General features: G+C 45.2%; 1 protein-coding gene across 1 annotated transcript in view; it reads right to left on the reverse strand.

Annotated features, from left to right (window-relative positions):
• DNAH17 (dynein axonemal heavy chain 17) overlaps window positions 1-17,840 on the reverse strand; it is an 84,576-nt gene that overhangs the window by 53,705 nt on the left and 13,031 nt on the right. The window contains exons 15-31 of the mRNA XM_067547171.1: window positions 16,947-17,050; window positions 16,677-16,817; window positions 15,944-16,087; window positions 14,311-14,493; window positions 13,072-13,326; window positions 11,829-11,998; window positions 11,004-11,226; window positions 9,106-9,222; window positions 8,057-8,143; window positions 7,355-7,507; window positions 5,522-5,770; window positions 3,697-3,819; window positions 3,079-3,426; window positions 2,899-2,990; window positions 2,235-2,361; window positions 1,436-1,588; window positions 229-354 (exon numbers count right to left, since the gene is read on the reverse strand). Coding sequence (XP_067403272.1) covers window positions 229-354; window positions 1,436-1,588; window positions 2,235-2,361; window positions 2,899-2,990; window positions 3,079-3,426; window positions 3,697-3,819; window positions 5,522-5,770; window positions 7,355-7,507; window positions 8,057-8,143; window positions 9,106-9,222; window positions 11,004-11,226; window positions 11,829-11,998; window positions 13,072-13,326; window positions 14,311-14,493; window positions 15,944-16,087; window positions 16,677-16,817; window positions 16,947-17,050 — 2,795 coding nt within the window. The remainder of the gene's footprint in view (window positions 1-228; window positions 355-1,435; window positions 1,589-2,234; window positions 2,362-2,898; window positions 2,991-3,078; window positions 3,427-3,696; window positions 3,820-5,521; window positions 5,771-7,354; window positions 7,508-8,056; window positions 8,144-9,105; window positions 9,223-11,003; window positions 11,227-11,828; window positions 11,999-13,071; window positions 13,327-14,310; window positions 14,494-15,943; window positions 16,088-16,676; window positions 16,818-16,946; window positions 17,051-17,840) is intronic.

A 17,840-nucleotide genomic window follows, 5' to 3' on the forward strand; every position in this document is an offset into this window, starting at 1 on the left:
CCTCCCATGTCACAATCACGATTACACTCAATATTTTCTTTCAGTTTTAATCCAGCTAAGAAAAGCGATATTCCAGATTTTAGGGTCAAACACAGTGCCTATGGCACATACAGTGACATGACTGTATTCTATTCTATCACTGTCACTCTCTAGGCCATTTATTTTGTGTTGCACATGTTACATACATCCAATAAACCCCATGTCCTAATCACATAACTAGTTCCATACCTGTGCTGGGTAATCAAATAACCATTGCTCTCGTGGTTTTTCTTCATAAGTCACTACAGCCTCAGGAATTTCATGGCGTAATGTGGAGCACATTCTCTCGAGCACTCGATTTAACCAAACCTCAACCTAGGTACAAAGCCCCATTCTAGTAAGTGTCCTTGCTAGTATATTTCAGCATTAGTTTGCCTGTTTTTAAATTGACAGCAGCAGAGTTGTAAATCTTACTGTGGGCTGTGGTATTTAACTGCAGTTTTTCTCTTAACAGGATGTACCTTACAAAGATCCTGGCATGTATCATAGTTACATGACTTTCTGGACAGGAAATCAGGGCTGGTTTTAACTCCTATGGGGTCAAATTCTGGTTGGTGCCTAGGAAGAGGTATAATGGACCCCCAAACAAGTGCCTGTATATATGAAAATATATCTGAAACCTGCCCCTGCACAATCCCTTTACACAAAATAGGAATATGCTGCCTGGGGCAGTGTGCACACAGGCCACTGCTAGACAAGAGACATGAATACGTGGGCTACATCCCCCGGCCCACATACAGCATTCCTTTGAAGCTTTTCTCTGCAGAGAGGCCTCTCTCACTGAGATGCTTTGGAGAAAACAAAATAGAGGCTCTTCTGTCCTGTATCTTGCTGCAGGTTTCTGGAGTGCATTTGTGTGTCAAATACCTCCCCAGCTGCCTTTCCCCAAGTGTTTTTAGAACTCCTCTCCCTATGCTGCCATCTCAAACACAAAGGAACTCATTCTAAATGGATCTGTACATGAAAACCCAACCTGCTTGCACAAATGCCCTGTGTGTGTGTATAAATTCTAGCTGAAAGCAGATGAGTAACTGTGTGCAGTGTAAGTGTAGAATCTGAAAATTTGTCCCCCAAATATCAATATGTTGTGTCAGAAAAGAACCAAGAAGCTGAATGGTCTTTTCAGGAAGCATCCCCTTGACGTTTGAGATATTCTGTATGAAAGAGGCTATGTGCATTGCTTCAAATGAGATGTTTTCAAGCCTAACTGACGGAGCATGGTCTCACTAAGGTGCACAAAAGACAGAGGAAATAGAATCTCAGTTGACTGACTGGGTAACGTGACATGCTGATACCAGCAAGGAGAATTCAGGCTTAGACACATAAACCACCTTATCCTTGTATTAGTACAATTCAGCCGCATGTTTAAAATGGAATTTTAAATAAATACACTAACCTGCCCAGAACAGTCACATTCCTTGTCAAAATCAACATACTCATCCTCCTTACTGTACATTCCCAAGCCAATCTTCAAAGGCTTGTTGTCTGGATCCATCTTGAACTTCAGTTTAGCCATGCTGTCAAACAACTTAGACAAGTGGCGGCACACCTTCGAGTAAAGCAGCACAAGACTAGATCAGGAACTGCTGTCAGTGCACAGAAATACGTCACAGTTTTGATTAACTGTGCATCCTTTTTTTATAATCTTCTACCTTTGACACACTGTTATAACTAGGCCTGGCAGAATTTGATTTTTTTAAAATAATTTTGACAGAAAATATTGATGTTTATTTTAAAGCATTTTTTTCTATATTTATCAATTTAAATGTTCACAGTTGTTGGAAGCTGGGGGGAGGGAGGGTTCAGACAATAATTATTTAAAGAGAGAAGACATTGAGATTCAAAAAGTTAAAGTTTTACAAACATTAAAACACAAACTGTCAACATTACCTGTCAAAATGTACAAAGTACATATCCTGAAATCAATCTCTAAGAAGTTCTCAAGCGGTATTTTTTTTACTTTGCCTATCTGTAAATTTAACTTTTATTGATGGAAACCTTTTTAGTTGGTTGTGTGTGTGCAGTGAAATTGACATTTACCCATAAAAAAACCTAATCCTTCCAAGCCTAGTTATAAGATTGGTTCAGTGTTTTGGATGCTTTAGGATGAAAGATTTTATAGCTACGTTTTAAAACCCCTATAACTAAGATATCATGTAAGAAGCAAAGGACTATACCTTAAATTTAAATCCTACCTCCACAGGGTCATTTCCATTTGATAAAATATCCAGCAGGTCTGCAGATGAAACAAAGTAGAATCTGGGAAAAGCCAGCCTTTTGGTCTCTAGATATTCAGCCAAAGCCTTTTCACAAATTGCCAAGCTAAGGAAAGAAAGGGAAAGGGTGTGACACTTTTCCTCTTTGTACGAGAAAGGTGGTGATGGTGAAACATGCTACTTTGGCTGCAGTGGAAACTAAAGGCTTCATTTAGCCTTAGAACAGGCAATGGCAATTTCCACATATGACTTCAGCAATGGGCCTCAAACCTTATCTACAGGGAGTAGAGCTCAAATCGTATTTTATGTTTTCAAAGTGTTGAACATTAGCTAGTATAATTCAGCCTTAATGCCCATTTAATCTTTATCCTCCTTACTGAGATCCCAACAATTTGGCCATCTGCGATGGTTGCTTTTTGATGTGGACACATGTCCAGCACAAGAACTGGACTGAGTCTAGTCTCTGATTTCACAGACTATTGAATGGCCATAGTCACTACTGATCTGGGCTACACTTGGCCTAGTGATCTAGGAGAATGAGACTATTAGTCCCTATTCCCCATCCACTCCTAGCAGCTAGATTTTATCTTGATGTTTTAAAAATTGGCCAAATGTTTGCCCCAAAATATAGCATCATCCTAACCTTTTCTGTAAGGTCTCTAACTTGTCATAGAGGCCTGGTTTATTTGTTGCCTCGATTACATTAGGGGTTTTTACTGCTTCAGCCATTAACTCCTGCAAGAAGAAAAGGTGATCTGGTTATACATTAAATTTAAATTTGTCCTTCAGGCTAGAATTCTTGTGGGGACACAGACTTGCTCACTTTAAAATCTCTATCGATAGAATCAAAACGTTTAGAATCTTCTGGCAACTGATTCCGGATGTCTTCAGAGCCAATGAAGATGCTCTCCAGATGACTCCAAGTTCTCTGCACTTCAAACCAGATACTAATAACAGAGTCAGCAGTAGATAATTTCTGTTGCCAGCCTGACACCTCCTGAAGAAAGTGAGCTAGATACTTGGAAGTCATCAGGTTCTGAAGTTGCACTTGGTTATCCTCCAAGGTCTCTACAAGTACTTCATCTGATCTGAGCAGGATGGTGCCTGTTCTAGCATGGGGTTCATGCTCAAATTGCATGGTTGACCAGGTACTATCCAGGGCTTTCAATACCTTGGAATAAAAAGATCCCAGAATTACTCTGAACACTAAAGCTTTCAAATTTTACAGAAAATAAACAACCTTTCAGGAAAGAAAAGGCCTGGAATTTAAAATGTGTCTCTCCGCATAGAAGCACTTCATGGAAGGGTGAGAATCTATGCGTTAACTTTCAGCATTTTTGTCAGAGTGAGAAATACAAGACACTGAAAGTTATAGCTTCTGACAGCTGTATCGGACTATATGGCTATTTTTAGGAATGCTCTGGTAGGCGCAGTTCAATACCTTCTCCATTCCTGACTCTTTCACAGCCTTGTCTACAATACTGCGAACTTCATCCTCAAACTTGTGTAGGTTCAGCTGCAGCAAGTCGGCAAGGGTTGTCTTGTCTGACATTATAAAGTTCACCTGGTGCACAATGGACATAGTCAACAATGCTCTGCATGGGTGACACATTTCATATTTTCTCCCACATTCGCTGTCTCAGACGATACTTAAGGGCTGTCTTTTTCTCTAAGATTTCAAACAAATACTTGTGGACAGTTACCTGTTAACTATTATTTCTGCACTTCATTAGCTTGTTAAGGTTAACTTCTCTCTCATAGACACACAACACCATTTGGATCATTTGAAGTCTATGATTTTTATATACAAGAAAACAGATCCTACAAATGATCACTCAAAACACAAATTACCAGCGTGTGCACTGCTTCAGAATTGCCCGTCAATGTCTGCTCAGAGGGACACACTGCACCACTTTGATTTTTTCAGCTTGCAGCCCATTCGTGCTCACTGAATTCACTTTAAAAAGTCTTACCTAGTGCTGGGGAACACTCAGATTATGTCTACACTACAGCTGGAGCACGCCTCCTAGCCTGGGTAGACAGACTCAGGCTAGCGGGGGCTCAAGCTACGGCACTAGAATTAGCAGTGTGGCTGTTGTGGGCTGGGCTGCAGTTCCTGCTCTCAAGCCCATCCAGCTGGAGGACACAGTGCTCCAGCTGAAGCCTCACATTGTACGGAGGAGTAGAAAAGAATAGCACAAGCAGGTAGGGACAAAAATCAGAAAGGGTAAGGCACAGAACGAGTTACTGCTAGCAAGGGCCATAAAAGGCACTAAGAAGAGGCTCTGTAAATACATTAGGAGCATGCACAAGTTGAAAGAAAGTGTAGGCCCACTGCTTGGTGGGGAAGCAGAGCTGATAACAGATGACATCAGAAGGCTGAGGTGTTTGATGCTTATTTTGCTTCAGTTTTCACAGAAAGCGTGAATGGTGATGAGATGGAGAACTCCATTAATATTAACACAAGCCAAAAGAACAGGTTCAATAATATCTAGGTAAGTTAGATGTATTCAAATTGGCAGGGCCTGAAGAAATTCACGTTAGGGTATTTCAGGAACTACATTTTGGAATTGTTAGCAATTATCCTTGAGAACTCATGGAGTACAGGTGATGTCCCAGAGGACTGGAAAGGGGCAAACATAACACCTATCATTACACAGGAAATCAAAGAGGACCTGGGGAACTATAAACCAGTCAGTCTAATCAATATCTAGAAAGATACCGGAACAAATGATTAAACACTCAGTTTGTAAGCACATAGGGCTGTAAATAATAACCAACATGGATTTGTCAAGAACAAATCATGCCAGACCAACGTCTTTTCTGTCTTTGACAGGGTTACTGGCCTAACTGATGTGGGGAAGATGTAGACATGACACAACTCGATTTTTAGTACAGCTTTTGACAGTCAAAATTCTAGACAGTGATTCACAGTTCAGTACATACAGTCATCACACTTGGCTTCATTCTGTATTTTGGTGAGTCCAGGTTTGATATGTTGGGATATCTGCTAGTAGTGGCCATCCAGCCATCCAATAGTAAATCATGTGACGGGTCATTTCAGCGATGGAAGGACTGATACAAAAGTTCTTAAGTCATGTAGATGCTTTTGAAAATGTTACCCAGGAGCCGAATTCCATTTTCAAAAGAGAGGGAGGGACTTCATGGCTAAAGTTACTTTCAAAAATGGGACTTAACTGTCCCCCCGGACCGAGGATGCTGGTGTTTACTTTTGTCAATACGTGTTTTAAACCTGCTCAGATTACCTTGGTCGCTTGCATGAGCTCATGCCAATGGCGGTCTCTGATAGCAGGGTTCTGCAGGTCACTCACAGCTCGCAGGGAGGTGATCATGTTTTTCACTGTGTTATCCAGTCCTGTGAAGGCATCCCAGGGTCTCATTTCTTTATCCAAACTTCTCACATCTTTAGCAAACTTTTTAGAATCAATATCCATCTGCTCCACATTAATCTCTTTCCATTTGGTGGTTTTCCAGTCATCGATGCTTGCATTAACCTGAATTGGGAAGGCCGTTCCAAATGCTATATGGTTAGCAGAAATGCAGATCAATATTTCCTATCATTTATTCATCCTAACTGTGTGACTGTTCCCTTTCACAATTCTTACTCCTGTTTCCAGAAGACTTTAATGTTGCTCTCATTCCAACACAGCACTGTAGCCACGGGCGGACTGGCCACCTGGCAGTGCTGGCAAATGTCAGAGGGGCAGTGCACTCAAGGGCTGGTGGACTGGTCGGCCCGCCGCAGAAGCCTTTCATCAGGCCTGGCTGAGCGCAGTGGCTGCTCCGCTCCCGCTCCCAGCCCTGCCCTTCTCCCAAGTCCCACCGTGTTGGCCCAGCGGTGGTACCCTGGCCGGACCATGGCAGCTGCTCCGCTCCCCGTCCCCACATCCCTCTCCCACCCCATGGGATTTTGAGTCCCAGTCTGTCTCTGGGCAGCACGGCAGCACTTGGTGTAGTTGGGCACTCTTACTATGCCGAGAACAAATCCCCCGTTCCCTGTGTTTCGCCTTTGTTGCAGTGGCTGAGCTGGTACAGTCTGCTGGGAGATGATTCTTAGGTGGCCTCCTACATCTTCAGCAGACTGCTGAGCACCTGGTTAACAGGACTTCATGTTCGTCTCACAACAACACCGCTGTCAGGGGAAGGATGGGAGCTTCCTGTTCTGCTTTGGGTCTGTAACCCATGCCTTCTCCATGTGGTACTCATCCCCTCCACCGCCCACGGTGCTAGGCCAGCTACAGATTGATGTGCCTGCTACAGCCCTGGCCCTGGCTAATCTGCCTTTCGGCTCAGGCACTAATGGCTTGTGTATTAACCGCACGAGGGCCCAGGTTGATCCCCACTGCCAAAACGGTTGCGTACATTTTTAATTTGCTGCTTGTACCTGCCTGCTCGAGACTCCTGCCAGGTGCATGCCATTCTGGATCACAGCCAGCTTCCCGCAATAAAACCTCTGCTAGCTAGAGCAACTCGTGCTCAAACAAGAGCCTCCAGCAAACTGTCCCTTTTGGTCACTCTGCCTGGCCATGAAACAGCCAGCAGCTAGCCCTGCCCGGGCCTTGGAAAGGGGGTGGGCCACCTCCAGCCATTGCACCTTTTAACCGCACTAGCACACAGAGCACTAGCTTTGCACACGCAGTAGTGTGAAAATAGCAACGCTGCTATTCTGCGTGCCAGCTCCGGTCCTGTTAACACATCTCTTGCTCTGTGTTGGCAGGTTACAAGTCCTTGAGCTCAGTTTAAAAAGCCAGAAGAGAGTTTCTTTCCCTTCTTCTGAACTTCCTGCAAACACACTCTCTGGTCCTAAACAGGACGTAATCTCCCAGAGCAGCTGAGATCATCAGGCAGGTCCCATTATTATGATTATTTATCGTTTCTCTGAAGGTAGTGTGTAGCATCCCCGACTGGGGATCAGAGCCCAGCATACTAAGCACTGCAAACACAGATCTAAAGACGATCTCTGCCCAGCGGTGGGGAAGGATAAGGGGAGGGTGAGACGATCCTGATTAGCCTGGCAAGTAGCCTGTCTCAGCACTCCATCCTTCCCCTTGTGCTACATTACAAAGTCCACCACTTACCAAGACAATCATATCCCAGAGCTCTTTGAGTAAACGCACTTCCTTATGGCATGCTTTGAGTTGTTTATAATCTGGGACTGACACCTCGAACAAGCCAGCTGATTTGGACAGGACTTCCATGTCGCTCTCCATAGCAGTGATACTCTTTTGTTGCTAGGAACATGAAAAGAAAAGGACTGAGCCGGCATCTGGGTGCTGGGTGGCTTTACCGTGCATTAGAAGAAATGCAACTTCTCCACTTTTATAGAATAACTCACTAGCCATAACACATACATAAAGGGCCAAGTGCTCTCTCTCTACATGGCCCAAGCTTGTAGGAGCGGGGAGTCGAGCAGAGAGAGGAATCCTCATCCTCATCCTCCAGGCAGCTGAGCAGCAGCCACACAGATGTAGTCCAGACTCACAGAAATGTAGGGCTGGAAGGGACCCTGAAAAGTCATCCTGTGTAATAGCCACTATTCAGGCAACATCTCCCTTTTGCAGGGACGCACTGCAGGTGGATCTGCACAGCCAAGCCCTCCTCCTCCCTCCCTCTCAGGCCTTGGTAACAAACCCTAATTGGAGCAGAAGAGCAGCACAGACTCCTGGAATCCTGCTGGCCATCAGTGCAAAAGAACCTTGTCAGTTTTGCTGCAGCCGCTGCCCATGCAAGACAGTGGAGCGAGGATCTGCCCCAAACTTCCTCACATCTTAGCCAATTACCTTGTTCAAGGATTGATACGGATTGGGGTCAGTAAAAGAAAAGGGAGCGTCTTCTCGGAATTTCTCCCTAAATTCATGTTGTTTAATCTGCAAGGAAGAAGAGACAGAGAGACACGTCACAGCAGGTAGGCACGTTCCAGCCACTGCTAGAGGCCAAAGTGTGGACGAGGGCTAGCTGGCTGAGGAAGGACACACATCAGACTGAGGCAATTCTGTTTGTTTTGAGTTAGGGTTGCAGCTGCTCCCCTGGACACGCACGACCCATTGGTGCTGTTGAACAACCAGGCAGCTGGTGTGACCAAGAGCACTGGTTTCCCATATATGCTTCTCTCTGAGCATGTGGCTTTTTCTTTTGGCTACAGGCATCCAAGCCATGCTGCCATCTCCAGAACAGATGAGTCCAATGGGGCAATACTTTAAACTCTGGGAAACCAATTAGTGCAGGACATGGCTGCTTGCTTGTTATGCAGAGTTGCAGACATGGAGCCAGTAACACTGCTGCTCTGGGATCTGTCCTGGTGCCTGTTAGCTCCCTGCTGGAATGTAAGGTATTTGCCTCTGAAGCTGGGAATGACTGGGGACCCTATTACCTTCAAGACCCCTGCACACTACATGCTTGTCATCAGGTTGGGGCTGCCTGGGCTACAGCTCTCATGCATTCAGCAGAGTCGGGGCTACTAAAATGGAGCTTTGCACAAGAGGCCTTGCATGTGGAACACCTCCCGACTCAGCCTGACAGAGCCTGGATTTACACCTGTCCAGACTCCTGCCACATGCTGCGGGTGATACTCTGTTCGCTGACTTGGGATGAACAGGACAGTAGGCTAGTGGCTCAGATATGGGCAGGTCATTGTCTAAGCGTTTAGTGGTTATTTCCATTACTGCCTTGTGTTGAGGTTGCAGCTTTTAAGCCTTGTGCAGGGATGGCACCAGAACATATACACAAACATTAATATAGGTTCACACAAATTCTAGCATAGACAAGAAGCTGAGACCCATCCAGCTCAGCCCATTACAGAGAAACGTCCAGCATCACACAATAACAATACCTCAAACTGCTGACACTTCCTCCGAATGATTGCAACCTCAGTGGCCTGCAGAGGAGCCACATTCTGTTTCACCTGGAAAGATAACTTCTTGGTGTTGTTCCACTGCTCTGGCAGATCCTACAGCAAGCAAAGGACAATCAACACCGAAACCCATTTCACCCAAGAGAGGTAACAGATACTTGTGCTTTGTCTGGCAAAGATGAACCCAAATGCATCCTGAAGTTCCTTACTATGGGAACAGTGAACAGGCAGGACAACATTTATTATAGAAGCTTCTATTGCTTTTTGAAACTTAAGATTGGAACTCAGTTGTGTATCTATGTTTACCTGCTTGAACTTTGTAAATAACTCTCTTATTTCTTTTTCCTGTTAAATAAACCTGTACTTTATTACAGGATTGGCTACAAGCATTGTCTCTGGTGTGAGATCTAAGGTGCAGTTGACCTGGGCTAAGTGATTGGTGCTTTGGATCTGAAAGTAACCTGAATATTGCTGGGATTCTTGGTGTAAGGGACCATTTATCACAAAGGCAGGCTCACCTGGGTGGCGACACAGATTGGAGTACCCCAGGGGACTGTCTGCGACTCCTAGTGCCTGAGGCATTTACATTTGATAATTAGTTGGTGAAATCTAAGTACAGAACTCACCACCAGTTTGGAGGTTTATGCCCTGGTTCTCAACAGTCTGCCCTGAGGTTGGTGCTCACACTCCTAAGTCACTGCAGGCAGCTTGACAGTGAGTTCTAAATTAACTAAAACCATTCAAGAAAATGATCTGGCCACATTTGAGGGCAGCTCAATGAGCATTTCTCCTCAGTGAGCAGCAGTGTTGAAACCAGAAAACAACTTGTCAAGACTTACATAGAATGGAAGAGAAGAGAAGACCGAGAATCCACTAGCACCCTTGTATAGCCCAATGGGACGCCCTCCCTGAATACTGTAAAGCTATTTATAATCCAGTGGAATGCCTCCCCTGGATCCTGTTCTGGTCACGCTACCTCTAAAATACCCAGCAGATGTGGGTGGGGGGATGCCATTCAGAGATGGGTGATTAAAACCGTTAAAGACCTGAAACGGCTGTCTTACAATAGATGGAAAAGCTGGGATTGCCTAGTTTGGAGAGGATGTGATGGAGGCTTAAAAGGAGTGATTTTTACCCTCTCTCAAGAACAAGGGGAGAGAGAAAATGAAAATGGAAGGCAACACATTTTAAAAACAATCAGAAGAAATGTTTTTCTACCCACTGCACAGTTCACCTGTCTGACTCATGGCCACGAGCTATTGACACGGCCCAGAGCTCAGCAGCATTCAGAACTGAATAGGTATTTGTAAGGATAACAAGAACACCCCAGTTACACTAGAAGGGATCAAAATTATTTTATGTGTAAGGAATAGAAACCCGCCTGATTCATGGCAAAAGGCAGCCACTGACTGAGGGGGTCAGGAAGGAACTGCCCCATGAGGACGTGATTCAATAACTGTCCTCTGAGGGGTGCCTTGCCCATTCCTCTGAAGCATATGGTACCAGTCACTGTTGGAGAGGTCTAGACAGACTCTTGGAAGATCCAGTGAGGCTGTTCCTATGGTCCTTCTGGTAACAAATAATTGATATTTCAAATAAAGAGAGAATATCTCAGAGAAAATGTTTCCTGCTCTCTTTTATGATAGATACTTATTTCTGCAGCACAGTAACAGACACTAGTAATGCGGTGATTGATTTTAGTCATTTCCTATGAAGAGTTAGACCCTCTCTGCACCTGAGTGCGTAATCAAAAACTGATTTGAGGTGAGTTTGGATCTCAGCCCTCTACAAAGACGCAAATTCATCAGATTTCATTATTAAAAATACCCCAACGCTACACACCACAAACCTGAGGTAACAGCATTAACATAACCTACATGCAGCTGCATATGAATTTCTTCCGGCATCTCTTCTCCATAAATCTTTAGCAGTTCAATTGTTTGCTTTAAGGGCTCAAACATGTGGTCTGTAGCTGTCTGTCTATCTTTGACTCTCATCAGGTGTCCCATCACCTCCACCAGTCCATTATAATCCCCTTCTTTCAAAGGTTTAGTCAAGCCTGCATTTGCTTCTTTCATGAAAGTTGCTAGCTCCTGGAGGCTAAAAGAAAAGGAGACGGTGGGTCTGTGCGGCCAGACCTCTCTGAACAGCCGGTTCAAAGGAACAAGAAAAATCCAAAGCCTGGTTGCTTCTGACAGTCACTGTGGCTCCCTGAGATGACTGCCCAAGGGGTCCACAGCGCTGGCGCGTTGTGCTCTGGCACGTGAGCAGGGGCCACGGGAGCTACACCTTTCCACGTCTAGGTACCTTGCTGTTTATTTTTTTCAGGTGTGGGGATGCCCGGAGCAATTCTCAAAGGAGAATAAAAACTTGAGCCTCAGATCCTAAGTGTATGTAAATGGATGCCACTCCCCTGACCCTCAGGACTGAGCATGATCCGCTAACACCTTGTTAACCATGACCTACTCTGGTCTACACTGGGTGCAAAGTGCCATTCGATACCATGTTAGTTGGAATTTCTTAGCCAATATGTTTTAAAACACGCTCCCTTTTCCTCGTCCAGAGCTGACCTCAGTCTTGGGCTCCATGGACAACAGTCATTAGCACAGCTATAAAATCCCTGCCTCTGACATAAATCTGAACACTTAGTTCCCATGTGTGTCAAGCACGATTTGTTTTGGAGAATCACTCTTTTGTTTTACCTGCTAGTGACATGGTCAATGAGATGCTGCTTAAACATTAGGCTCCATCGCTTGATAATATTTAAAAGTGCTTGCTTGAAAGGACGGCAGTCACTCTGCAGCCAGCCATTGAACACTTTGGTGTTCTCAAACTTAGACACTTCCTCGTAGAGCTTCTCATACGAGTCGATCTGAAACGCGTGGAGAAACGACACTCGTCAGAATCTCAGAATTGCCAATGGGGCACCTGTCTGGGGGCGTCACAGAATCCTGGTTTGTCATTTGAGATTTTTAGCCTCAAGAACAACTATCTTCTAAACTAGTCAACCCCCATGTTTTCCTGTGGTCAGGAGCAATTAGACCCCCAGTAACGCTGCATTAACAGCTCTCAGCGACGCTGGAGCAATATGCTGTCAGGGCAGCTGCTACCAGAGCTAGACCCTCTCCATGCCGGTGCCTTCCTGGCTGCTGTCCCATCTGGGAACTCCCAAGCCCCACAGTGATGCTGAGCACATGGTGGCTAGCGAGTTCCTCGGTGCTCGGCTTTGGAACATGCTTGAGGGACAGGTTCTCATTTAAAAAAAAAACCAACGTTTTATCCACCCTGGGCGAAATCCTCCAACTGGTGTAAATCAGCACTGTTCCATTTGAGTCAATGGGCCAGATCCACAACTGGTCCAAGTCAGTGAAACTCCACTGACGTCCATGAAGACCGCCGATGTTACTTGAATGGAACTACACGGATTTGCACAAGTTGCACTCTCTTTCTCTCTCTCTTTCAGGGGCCTGATTCTCCACAGTCTTGCACCTTGCATCATCATTTACACCTATGCCAAATGGATACAAAATGCTCTGTTCTGACTTGATGACCTTGTTACTCCCACTGCGAACAGGAATAAATGACACCACAAGAGGCGGGCGGGGGGGAGGGGGATCAGGCCCCAGATGTCTATCCCCTTGGTATCTCAGTGCATTCAAGTTGGTGGATGCATGGGTGTTCTCCAAACCATGGCAAGATGGAAAAGAGATGTGTGTCCTGGGCCCCTGAAAGATGGATGTAGAGTGTTTCCCTCAATGGCAGGGGGGTCCCTCTGCTCCCATGTAGAAGGATGGAAAGCGCTTGGGTGTCACGGGAAGGATGGTCTATGAAGGGGCTGGCTGACCTTACAAAAACATCGCTGTTGTTCTCCTAGTAGTACCATGCTAGTATCAGAGACTTGCCATGCACCTAGCCACAGCCCCTTTGTTTTGGGAGTTCTCTGACCTGTTGCTGGAACTGCTCTAGGGTGGGTGGGATGTGTGGTAAGTAGTCCTCTGCATGAGACTCCAGCTCTTCGGGGGTGAACGCGTGACCAAACGTGAGGAAGCGTTGCATAAACTCGTGGGGATCGTCCATCCACAAATAAGAATATTTCTCAAAGGAGTCTTCATATTCCTCAGCTTGTTTCATGGCACTGACAACTAGAGAAACCACCTCCTCTCTTATTTCAATTAGATCTGACATATCTTCTAAGTCGCTCTGAAATAAACCCTCTTCTCATTAGGGTCGGAAGTAAATGAATGCACCATACGAGTAAATGCCACATTAGTGCTCAAAGGCAACACATGCAAAAGCTAAGATTTCCCAGGAGCATTATCTCGCCCACATGCACATACATATATACTGCTCATACCCAGTGACAGTGTACATATAACCCAAAACGATACACATCTGCAGTATGGGAAATCTAGAGTTACTAGGACAACCTTCACGTAAGCATTTCTTGACATGTTAGTGTTTTCATCCATAAGCATCTTAGGTTTTGCATTTAATCTCCGTCATTTTGGTTTATTCAGAAAGAGAGAGACTGTTTCTGTCTACCAAAGCCAGCATGGAGTCAACATCGATCTGCTCCTGTCCTCACCACCTCTGCTACTCCTCTTGTTCAACTGACTGTTCTGTTATTGCAAATGGCTTCACAGTCAGAAGTGTAACTCTGTCATCTGCGCTGAGTGTGACACTCGTGACGGTCTCTCCGATACTCCCAGCATCACAGTTAGCCAGCGTCTGCCGTTGTCACGCTTGATTACTGGATTGTGCTCTACATAGGGCTAGCCATTCGGAAACCATTCTGAAGCTACAAACAGTGCAAAACAGAGTGGCTATTTACTTAGCAGGGTTGGCCATAAGGAGCATGCTACACCTTGCTCCAAACACTGCATTCGCTCCCTGTTCACTTTGGGCTGCAATTCAAGATACTGATGTCGATATTTAAAGCCCCCTATATTTTGAGTTTTGAAACCCTAGAAACCAGCTTTCTCCCGATGCACCATTAGGAGGATTCATTTTCTTGTCATCTAAAAGCTTACGTGCCTGTGCCCAGAGAGGCAGTGACAAGTGTGTTGAAAAGTCACCAGCCAAGCCAGTCAGCCACATTCAGCTCCCAGGAAGTCCGGGTGCCTGACCAGAAGCTGTGTGTGTGGCTGACAAACGTGACTAAGTCCAATTCCCCGAAGGACTAACCTTGTAGCTGAGCTTCCCCTTCGCCAGCCGGGGTACAAGTTTAGCTGTCTGATAGATATCATTCATTAGCTTTTCCACCACTTCCAGAAAACCATTATCTGCTCCCACTTCCAGCGATGGACGGTATCTTAATTCATCATTGTGCAGTTCCATGTGCACTTCAAACAAAGGTGCTGCATTGGCCTGAGATACATTAGTGCAAAGTGTATTACTGTCTGCCTTCAGAACACCTGACCTGAGCCCCATCTTCAATGTGCTATTTAGTCCACTACGTTAACTGCCTCACTGCGAACCCTCTCTCGGATCGCCTTTACCTTGCTTCCGTCCCAGCACTCCACAGACTCTGCCAGTTGCCTCTTCTCCATGCTCACGCATGGCCTCTCTGTCACCTTTGACACAGCTGATTGCTCCCCTTTTAGCACCTCTCTCTTCCCCAGAGGTCCGGACCGTGACTCTGTGCTGGCCTACATTTCTGACTGCTCCTTGTCATCATTACCCTCTCTGTGAAGGTTCAACTATAGTTGAACTGGAGGCAGAAGATAAGGGCACGGACAGTATTTTAATAATCCGGGCCAGATTTCTATTCTACTCTATACAGGTGCTTGGACTACGCTCATTACTACAGTGGTAGCCTGGGTGTGTGGGTGGAAGGGGAGAGAAGAGTCAAAGAAGACACTGATGTTATGGCCTAGAGACCGGGAGGGGAACATAGTGTAGAGCTCAATGGGGAAAGAGGGAAGGGTAGAAAGCATTTAGGAGGAAACCCAGGAGCTCAGTTTGGCCATGGTAAGCAATAGGTTACCACGATTATGCATCTGGGATTAGACGGAAGGGGCAGCGCAGAGCAGAGGAGAAACTCAGAGTGGAGGAGATCACCCAGGGTTGCAGATGGAACTGGGGACTCCTCCACTGCCTTGGTTGGAAGCTTCTCCTTCCTCTGACTCTGTGACGGTGTCTCTTCTAGGGCTCTGCCCTGTCTGACTGTCAGCTCTTTGTCAGTGGGCGCATTTGTGTGGTCTCATGGATTTAGTTACTATTACTATACTGATTCACAAGTCACCACCCTCATCCTGTCCTCTCTCCTCAGTCTCACATCTCCCTCTGCCAGGGCAACACCATGTGCTTCTGGCTACCCCCAGCTCCACCCCAGACTGATCTGAACTCTGCTCCCAAGCTCTCCTCATTCACTCCCTCCTTTATTATAGTCACAATTTCAAATACCCACAATCCTCAGCTCAGCAGCTGCTGGGCACCATGGGATAGTTGTCTAAACTGCCCCAGAATTCACTGGCACATCCACAGACTGCCTAATGTGCACATGCTCAGATGGCTGCAATGGCAAAGAAGAGGCGGAAGGGAGGGGTGGCACACTGGACCCAGTTTGTAACTGATTACAATAACCACGTAACTGACTAGTTACCAAAGCATGGCTTCAGCTGTCCTGTAGTCAGGCCTTTCTAGGACGTGCTGAATCACAATCCATTCAATGCATGCTATGCCACTTAAAGAGATGTTTTAAGAAATCAGGAAAGCTATGGTTTCCTTAAATAATTCACAAATAATCGGGGCACATGCATTATATATGTGCAAACACTGACATTTCAGAAGGGGAAGAGGAAACTGGATAACATACATCAGCTGCCATGTTGGTGAGCAGAAACTGTAAAGATTTGCGAATAAACCTGAAGAATCCATCCAAAACCATGTCATCCACATATTCCACATAGTCTCGCCATGTTTGTGATGTTTTATCAGCCTTAAATAAGTCTGCATTCTCCTGCAAAAAGAAACAAGCTATATTAACCTTTTGTTTGATAAGTGGTCAGGCAAATGCCCTAGCTTCTTGCAATGAAAAATGGGAGTTAACATTTGATTAAGTCAAAAGTCTAGTTTTCTGATACCAAATGTCAGTGTAGTTGCTCCCCTGGCCATTCTTCTCTACAATACCATTTGAATGTAAGGGAAAGAAACAACTTTTATTTAATGTCCTCCGAAAAGAAACTATCCTTGGGGCATGCCAAAAAGCCATAAGTGTGTCAAAAATTCCCCCAGACAGATGTTATATGGATTTTTCTTTTCATCTCAGTAGTCCAGTGGCAACATGAGAAAAACCAACCAATGGGTCCAGCCACAGATCTTTAACAAAGCACTATTGGCTCAGGCATGAAGTCCTTATTGAGTTATAATGCACATCGATGTCTGTGGGAGTTTTGCCTGAGTAAAGACTTCAAGGTTGTGCCCCAGATAGTTTGAGTCCTCCATTGACACTCTGACATGGAAAGTATTAGTTTGTGGAAGTGGTGGTGTGAAGTTTATATGTGCTACACCATGTAAGTGCTAGAGATAATGAAGACCGAGTTTCTTACCATAAGCATAGTCTGAATCTTTTGCCCAGAATCTTTAATTGCTGCATAGCGTTTGTTTATGGTATGAGCTTTTCCATCCAAGTCTAAGAGGGACGTTTCCTTATTGTCTTTTCTTTCAAACAGAGGACTGGCTGACCATTCCTGTAAGGAAAACAACATCGAAGATGCATTTTGACTACCTTTGGAAAAGACTAGGCCTGCTGAGGAGAGAGATTCAATATATACCAAGAATGTTAATTTTAAAAGTGTCTGGAAAAATCTTTCACTCACCTGCATAAACTGGCTGATATTCTCCACATTTAACTTCGTTTTCTGGATTCTTGCCTCTAAATCATGCAAGACATTTCTCATCTCTTGAATATATTCCATCACACCTGAGAGAAAAATGCATGTCTAGCTAGTAGACAGATAAATGCATGTCTAGCTAGTAGACAGATAAATGCATGTCTAGCTAGTAGACAGATAAATGCATGTCTAGCTAGTAGAGAGATAAAGTCTCCAGACATCACAGTAACCGCCTGCCAGACTGATGGTAACTTTTATTCTCTGATGGCAAGTCTGCCAGTAGATTCATGCTCTGCTTGATGCATGTGGCTGGTGGGGCTTCCTTAACTGAAGGCTTTAGCTGCCACACTACAGAAGTCTCTGCTCAGTGGGTCTAATGCCCTGCAGCCTCCCACCATTATTCCTTTTTTCTAGCAAAAGGTAGAAGATGAATGAAAACGTTGCAAATTCTTCCTTCTAATCCCAATATATCCTTGATCCATGCAGCAGGTAAAAAAGCTTTTTGTTATAAGTGGGATCTGGCAGGGCTTCCATGTACTCCAATTGCCTCTGAGGAATACGCTAGGACTCAGAGAAGTTTAGTGTCAATAATGAGGAAGGAGGCAGGAATTGCTAGCCTCCTTAGCAATGGCAGATGTGCTTTACATGCTAGTGGCAGGTGGCCAAAGACTGTAGTCACCCACACGGGGCACAGACCTTTGGAGTGGGAACCTGTTAAAGGAGTCACTTTGGAGGAATTAGGATAAATGCTTCAAAAACAACCTCTGCAAATCATCATGGAGAAGCATGCCTGGCCCAGCAACCTAGCACCTGCATCAGCCTTCACTCCCAGTGTGTGTGCAGCCTGGGGGACAGACAGAAACACTTTGCATCACTCAG

The sequence above is a fragment of the Emydura macquarii genome, unplaced genomic scaffold (genome assembly GCF_026122565.2).
Source record: "Emydura macquarii macquarii isolate MOO-44397 ecotype Brisbane River unplaced genomic scaffold, CSIRO-AGI_Emac_v2 contig_1230, whole genome shotgun sequence".
Classification (NCBI taxonomy): Eukaryota; Metazoa; Chordata; order Testudines; family Chelidae; genus Emydura; species Emydura macquarii.